Source organism: Brassica oleracea, chromosome C2, assembly GCF_000695525.1.
Source record: "Brassica oleracea var. oleracea cultivar TO1000 chromosome C2, BOL, whole genome shotgun sequence".
Taxonomy (NCBI): domain Eukaryota; kingdom Viridiplantae; phylum Streptophyta; class Magnoliopsida; order Brassicales; family Brassicaceae; genus Brassica; species Brassica oleracea.
Window position 1 is genome coordinate 50,047,710 of NC_027749.1, and position 7,522 is coordinate 50,055,231.

At 35.4% G+C, this 7,522-nt stretch overlaps 2 protein-coding genes across 2 annotated transcripts; one reads left to right on the forward strand and one right to left on the reverse strand.

The window, feature by feature from the left end:
- Positions 1-1,179: 1,179 nt before the first annotated feature.
- On the reverse strand, positions 1,180-2,915 carry LOC106325927 (histone-lysine N-methyltransferase ATXR6-like). The gene is made up of 6 exons (XM_013763978.1): positions 2,675-2,915; positions 2,515-2,595; positions 2,176-2,405; positions 1,822-1,922; positions 1,517-1,732; positions 1,180-1,431 (listed from the first exon to the last, which is right to left on the reverse strand). The coding sequence occupies exons 1-6, from the start codon at positions 2,913-2,915 to the stop codon at positions 1,272-1,274; spliced, it is 1,029 nt and encodes a 342-aa protein (XP_013619432.1). The 3' UTR covers positions 1,180-1,271.
- Positions 2,916-3,258: 343 nt separating this feature from the next.
- LOC106322685 (exonuclease mut-7 homolog) lies at positions 3,259-6,557 on the forward strand. The gene is made up of 7 exons (XM_013760787.1): positions 3,259-3,615; positions 4,307-4,438; positions 4,587-5,126; positions 5,202-5,278; positions 5,390-5,525; positions 5,849-6,052; positions 6,325-6,557. The coding sequence occupies exons 1-7, from the start codon at positions 3,265-3,267 to the stop codon at positions 6,382-6,384; spliced, it is 1,500 nt and encodes a 499-aa protein (XP_013616241.1). The 5' UTR covers positions 3,259-3,264; the 3' UTR covers positions 6,385-6,557.
- Positions 6,558-7,522: the final 965 nt, after the last annotated feature.

Below are 7,522 nucleotides of genomic sequence, written 5' to 3' on the forward strand. Positions count from 1 at the left end.
GAAAATGATAATACCAATTGATTGAGAAAATAATTGTACACTAATAAGAAATAAACCATAATTTTGTGTTTTAAAAAAAAATATTTTACTTAACTGATATAACTAAAGTGGCATAAATTTTGAAATAAAAATCAATTACATATTTATGAAGATTGTTTGACGAACAAATGATATATAATAAAGTAAAAAGAATAAGCTATCGAACATAATATTATTTCCAAATTGGAAAGAACAAGAATATTGCTTATCCGCCTGTCGGATGGGTTATACCCTAGAGTTAATTAGAGCATTGTTTCCTCAATCCTGGTGATGCTAGGTCGTCGATTCATTTAAAAATTGTTGGTTTCAACTTGGACTATCACGATTTCATTGCTAAGCCTCTACTCGAGTTTAATTGTGTTTGGTTTCGTTTCTATACAAACATTCACGTTTAATATTGTTAGGATTGCCCTGTCTTTATTTTGGCTGTTAAAAATCCTTCACGAATTATCTTCGGCATCTAGGGTTCATATTGTTCTTCGATCTCTGACTAGCTAAATCGACAATGGTGTTTTCAGGAGGGTTATGTGAGACTCTGGATCATGATGAATCTCTGGATTGAGCAGCCTTCGTGTCATTTTGTATATGTATCTTCTCCTCGACACCGTAACAAATGCATATCGTTGCCAATAACGTCATTCTTAACTCCTTCAACCCACTCCAAACACGATTCGTTATGCAATGTATCTTGCCTCTCTACATATATGTGGATAGCTATAAAAAAGAAAGCTTTCATCCAATAAACATTATTTAATGTTTTCTTATTTTGATTAGCTTTGCTTTACTATATTTTTCGCGGACGATATAATATTCTTAATAAAAGAATACAATTTAAAATAATCACCATTTTCAACATAAAAAAAAAAAGAGTAATCACTCTTATAACATATACAAAAAACAATATTTTTTTGGACAAATAAACAATAATCGTAAACAAGCAAAATATGTCTTATCACATATAATCATTTCACACCTAAAACTTTTTAAAAGACAAAAATCATTATCATACACATCTCTTACAAATGCAAACCTAACACACAAACCACAAAATCGTACAAAACTTAATAACCTAGATCAAAATTAAAGTGTATCCCGCCCATAGGGCAGGCCATAGTATATAAAGATAATTAAACAGCCATGTTGTGGTACTACTTGAAATAAGGCTTGATTCATGGGAAGACTAGAGACCATTTTGGTTTCTTGCTGAACAAGTTTACATATATAATTTTAGGTTATACAAAATTTTCAGTTGGATATTCATGTTCATATCCGTTGTAGTCATAATACAATCGCTCCCCTTTAGATATATCTCTATTAGCTACGAGAAGAACCCTAGCTTCTCCGTTGATGTTGAACCTCACACACTTCAGGTTCTGTTTCTTCCTCCCTTCTCTGAACATTTCACAAAACGCGAACAAAAAAACCAAATGAGGACAAGCTAATACTAAAACGTTTCAAGCTCATAAGAGAAACTCACGGAGTGTGGTTGTTGATGCCGCTGATGAAACGTGCGATGTTACTGCGTTTGTCAGGGCAAATAACGAGGCATTGCGAAGGATCAGAGGCATGGAGGAGAGTCATCATGCTGTCTCCATCATAGTTATTGTCTCTGTTGCTCAGATAATCAACATCACCAACATACTCTGTGATTATAGTCAAGTCTTTAATACACCTATCAGCCTCTACTGTGAACCTGTTTCAGGTTAAAGCCAATCTAATTCAATAATCATTCTAGATTATAAAAGTCAAAAAAAAGAGAAGCTAATAGGAACGTTAAAGTACCCTTCATAAGGATCAAAGACGACCATAAGAGGTGGACATTCACCACGAACCATCATGTTCTTGCACAAGGCAAATGTCTCTGCATCTTGTTTAGATAGAACCTGTGTGACATTGAATCAGTGTTTTAAAAATCGGTCTAGACAGCACCTAGGCGTTAAATTTGGTATAAACAAAACAATTTAAAAAATATATATATCTAGGCATTCAAAAAATTGGCTTTGACACCTGATTAAACAAGTGGCCTGACCACCGCTTAGCGATTTCTTGAATATTGTATTGAATACACAATCATCTTCTTCAACTGATACTAAAACTTATGAAGATTCGAGTGAAGAAACATGAGTCTATCCATACCTGCATGCCTCCTTTCTCAAGGACAGCTTTGTTTGCAGATCTTAGAGCCTTGCTATGTACATAAGTAAGCTTGTTGCTGAACTCAGTATTGGATGCTCTCAACGCAGTGGCGAGAGAGGCCATTTGCTCGAGTCTTCTTTGAGGATCAACGGTTGGGTTGTAAGGAAGAAGCTTCCTCTTCTTCTTTGACATCACCAAGCTAGTCCTTTTCCTTTTCTTCCCAATATTATCTAATAGAAAATCAAACTTTGGATAAATATTACCAAACACGACACACACATTTGTCGGAATCTTGACATCCACTCTGAAAAAGAAAACTACAAAGATGTAAGCTTTTACCTGGAGGAGAACATGAGATGTAAGATGAGGACCGTTTAATCCGAAAGAAGTCTATGAGTTTGGTCTGAACAAGAGGGAAAGCTGCAATAAAGTTTTGATTTTTAACTATCAAATCAAAATCTACAGCTCAAGCATAACTAACCGATTAAAAAGAACTTACCTTTAGGGTTCTGGTGTTTAGAACACGAGGGGCAGAACCAAGAGCCTTTAGGAACCGAAACGAGAATCGGTCTGAGACAGAACAGATGAAACCCTTTGTCGCATTTGTCGCAAAGAAGCAGCTTCGCAGGTTGTTTCCCTGAGCTGCATTCCTCGCAGACCGTATCCAATTCCGAATCAGAATCATCCGCCATTGATCTACGGTTTATCACCTGAGTTCTTCTCCGCCGCGACACCACCATTCTCACGAGAGAGAGAGAGAGAGAGAGAGAGAGGTGATAAATCTCTGTTTTCAACGAGTTTTTCGCGGGGAAAAACAATAACCGGGTTTAATTTGGCGCCACTGTAACGGTTTACGATTACATCCCGGTTTAGATTGGTTTTATCTAACCAGGTTTAGTTTAGCGCCACTATCACGGTTTTCGATTACATTCCGGTTTATATTGGTTTTCATCCAACCGGGTTTAATTTAGCGCAATTATTACGGTTTTCGATTGCATTCCGGTTTACATTGGTTTTCGTAAACCGGCATAACCTAAAAAGACATTAAAACCAACCGGAGAGACTTTACTGTAATGTCTCCTCACATTAATGAAGATCTATCTTGTTTCCTCCACCGACTCGCCCGAGTTCACTCGCCTAAAATGCTCCTTCGCTCGCTCCACGGTGATCGCCTTGGACGCGGAGTGGAAGCCGCAGCGCTCTAGTACGTCGTCGTTCCCGATCGTCACTCTTCTCCAAGTCGCGTGCCGACTCGGTCACGACTTTGACGATGTTTTCCTTATTGACTTGACTTCGATTCATCTCCCTTCGGTGTGGGAGCTCTTGAACGATATGTTCGTTTCGCCTGATGTGTTGAAGCTTGGGTTTCGGTTTAAGCAGGACTTGGTTTACTTGTCCTCGACGTTCACTCAGCATGGTTGTGAGGGGAGGTTCAATGAGGTGAAAGCTTGTGCCTTTCTTGTTCTCTTCCTCTGTTTTGTGTTTGTGAAGAGGTGAAAATGCACTAAGGGGTTGAAAGTTTTGAACTTTCAATAGTTGTTGAAAGTTGAAACTCTTCTTAGTAGTTCCGTGAGGTTAAAGCTTGTGTCTTTCTTGTTCTCTTCCCCTGTTTTGTGTGTTCTGATGAGCTAGAAATACACCAAGGCATTTGAAAGATTTGAACTTTCAATCTTAGTTTAAAGTTTTGATTGCATTCAAGATAGGTGTAGTCCAATTGCTGCCAAAAGGTTTTACATTTAGCTTTGTTGATCCATCTTTGACTTGAGTTTCTTTTGTTTAGATCATGGGTGGTGCTTACTGCTTATAGTAAGATAACTACTTATAGTAAGTTCCAGATATGCATGCAAAAGTTTTAGTATATAGTGTTTGGTTTCCCAGTTTGCAGTTGTTTTGAATATTTGTTGGAACTCTTCTTAGTAGCTTAGATTGCATTCAAGATAGGTGTAGTCTAATATTTATTAGCTCCGTAAATTGATCTATGACTTGAATTTCTTTTGTTTGGATCATTGGTGGTGCGTAGTGAGATAAAATCTTAGAGAGTAGAGCCTTTGATTTGTTTTCTTTTACATGCTTTTATTTGAAACTGGATTTTTGACTTGTGTGTTCTAATTTTACTTTTTAATATGAATAGGTGAAACACTACATGGATATCACAGGCATATACAATCATCTACAACATAAGCGGTTTGGTAGAAAGGCGCCAAAGGATATCAAAAGCTTGGCTGCTATTTGCAAGGAACTGCTAGACATTTCTTTGTCAAAGGTTTGTTATTGATTCCTTAAAGAACTTGCATTTTTTTGTGAAATTAAATCATCTTTTCTTTAAATTACAATTCAAGAGAGTAGCTTAGTTTTTCTGGAGTTATGTTATTACATTTGCCTGCATTAATGTACAGGTTTTGTTTTTTTAGGAGCTTCAATGTAGTGACTGGTCACACCGTCCTCTAACAGAAGAACAGAAGCTATACGCTGCAACAGATGCTCACTGCTTGCTCCAAATATTCGATGTATTCAAGTCAAATCTCGTTGAAGAAATCACATTGCAAGATCCTAAACACATAAACGTTGGCTTAAAAGATATTCTTAATGGATCAGATTGTACCAGTAAGATTGTCACGGCCAAACTGTGCAAGGCTGCAGATGTAATCAGAGCAATGACCCAAAATGGTCAAAACATTGCCAACGGAATGGTTTCTAGAAAAACGACGCTAAACACAATGCCGATGGATGAGAATCTGTTGAAGATCGTCAGGAAGTATGGAGAAAGGATCCTGTTGAAGGAGTCTGATCTTCTACCAAGGATCTCCAAGAAGAAAACAAGAAGACGTACCTCCTTGAAGAATGAGAAGACTGATAAGCATTTGGTCTGTTCTATGGACTGGCAAGGTCCACCACCATGGGATTCTTCTTTAGGCGGTGATGGCTGCCCTAAGTTTCTCTTGGATGTGATGGTAATTTAATAATCTCTGCCAGTCTTGTGTTAAATTTATTTTATCCTACCAGATGCTTACAAAACAACTCTCTAGGTTGAAGGTTTGGCGAAACATCTACGCTGTGTGGGGATTGATGCTGCAGTTCCACCCTCAAAGAAGCCTGATTCAAGGTACTTTTCTCTAAGCTACAATTATAAAATTTTGATGGCATGTGGTTTGTTGATCACAATATCTTTTTGAGTTTATTAGTTTCGGTGTTGATTTTTTGACATAATTGCCAGGGAGTTGCTTGATCAGGCGTTGAAAGAGAAGAGAGTTCTATTGACAAGAGATACAAAACTGTTGAGACATCAGGATTTGGCTAAGCATCAAATATATCGAGTCAAAAGCCTTCTGAAAAATGAGCAGCTTCTTGAGGTACAAATACAATAAAACGAAATCACTAGTATGCGAGCTGTGTTATGCAAGATCTGTGATGTGGCATGATTTGTTTGACTGGACCGAACCTGCAAGTTTTGCCTTAAAGAGCAGGATCTCTCTTAAGAGTCTTAAGTTAAGACATCTTAGTAATTCAAGCTTTGGCTTCTAGTGTAGACATCAGCTACTGATCTTGATAGTTTTTTTCATGGGCATGCTTGGATTCATACTTAGCCAATAGAGCCTCATGCATTCATTGTGGAACCACTTTTCTGATATATGAATTTATTCTGAGTTACCACTGAAGTAAATAAGTTGTATAGGTGATAGAGACTTTCCAGCTAAAGATCAGCGAGAATCAGTTGATGTCACGATGCACGAAATGCAATGGAAAATTTGTCCAGAAACCGCTGACCATTGAAGAAGCTATTGAAGCAGCAAAGGGTTTCCAAAGAATACCAAATTGCTTATTTAACAAAAATTTGGAATTTTGGCAGTGCATGAACTGTCATCAGCTCTACTGGGAGGTGAAGTCACTTACCCCATCTTCTACCCTTTTGCATATGTTAACATAGTCTGCATCCATTTATCCATAAGTTATTTATCAGTTGCCCATGAATATTTATCAAAATAAAAAAAATTTAACTAGGAGTTCAAGAAGATTCATAAAATTTGATTGGATAAGTTCTCAACTAGATGCATGATTTTTTAAAAGCTTTGGTCTTTTATTCGGATCTTTAATTCACCGTTTAATGAGAAATAGATGGGGAGATGCTAAATGTTTGTTGTATGGTTGCAGGGAACTCAGTATCATAATGCAGTCCAGAAGTTCATGGATGTATGCAAGTTGAGTGAGTGATTCATTTTCTTTCTTTCTTGTGTCGGAGAGTTTCAGGTTACTTTTTGTTGACCTTGGTTCCCTTAAATGTGTGGTCATGTCTGAGCAAACAAGATGTGTTTTTATAATAATTTTTTTCTTGTTTAGAAAAGAAAAAAATTAACAAATAGAAAGAGAAAGAAATGAAAGTATTTACAGTTTACTCTTAACTAAAACAGAAATGATATCTACTTACAACATTAACTCGATTAGGAAGTGGCGTAGGTCACCCGAGGACAATGATCTTATAATCTTGAGACACTAGGCAAGAAACCTTTAGATGTTGGGAGGGAGGTCACCTTTGTATATGTTATGTTTTTTTGGGTGTGAATATTAAACTCATTCCGAATATTTTTTCTGTTTTACATAGTCTTAAGCAACTTACTACAAGGAGGAGAAGGAGACGATTAACTATATGGAACTACAAAGCGAAAATATTTTTTTTTAATATATTAGTACCTATCAATCTCCTATATATTAATTGAGAAGCATTTGAAAAATTAAAACCTTAATTTTGTATTAATTAAAAAAAAAACTTAAATCCTACGTGGCACTCTAAATGCCTTCTAAATTTCATTTCAAAGAATTCTAGAGCATCTAATATAAAGTATAGTTTAATCTAATGGTGTCACATTATTCCATAATTATATAACACTAGAGAATATTATATTAACATAAAATATAGGAAGTGTGTATTCTTTCCTTAAATAAAAGGTACGGAATTACCTAATATGATTTACATATATATGGCAATTAATGATTATGAATAATAAAGATTTGATAACAATTTTTGCATCCTTCTTCATTTTTGTTTAAATTTATATTATTAAAAAAAATTAAACAATCACATTAGCCATATAATAAAAAAATTAGATTTTTTCTTATATGTTATATTTTGAATTTTTTAAAATGACTTTAAATTACAAAAATGAGGAAACCTTATATGTTATATATTTTTTTTAAAACGGCTTTAAAATACACAAATGAGAACACCTTATATGTTATATTTTTCTTATATGTTAGAATTTTCTTATACGTTATATTTTAAATTTTTTTAAAACGACTTTAAATTACAAAAATTTAAGTTTTCCTTAAGTATACGATTAAAAACATTAAAATG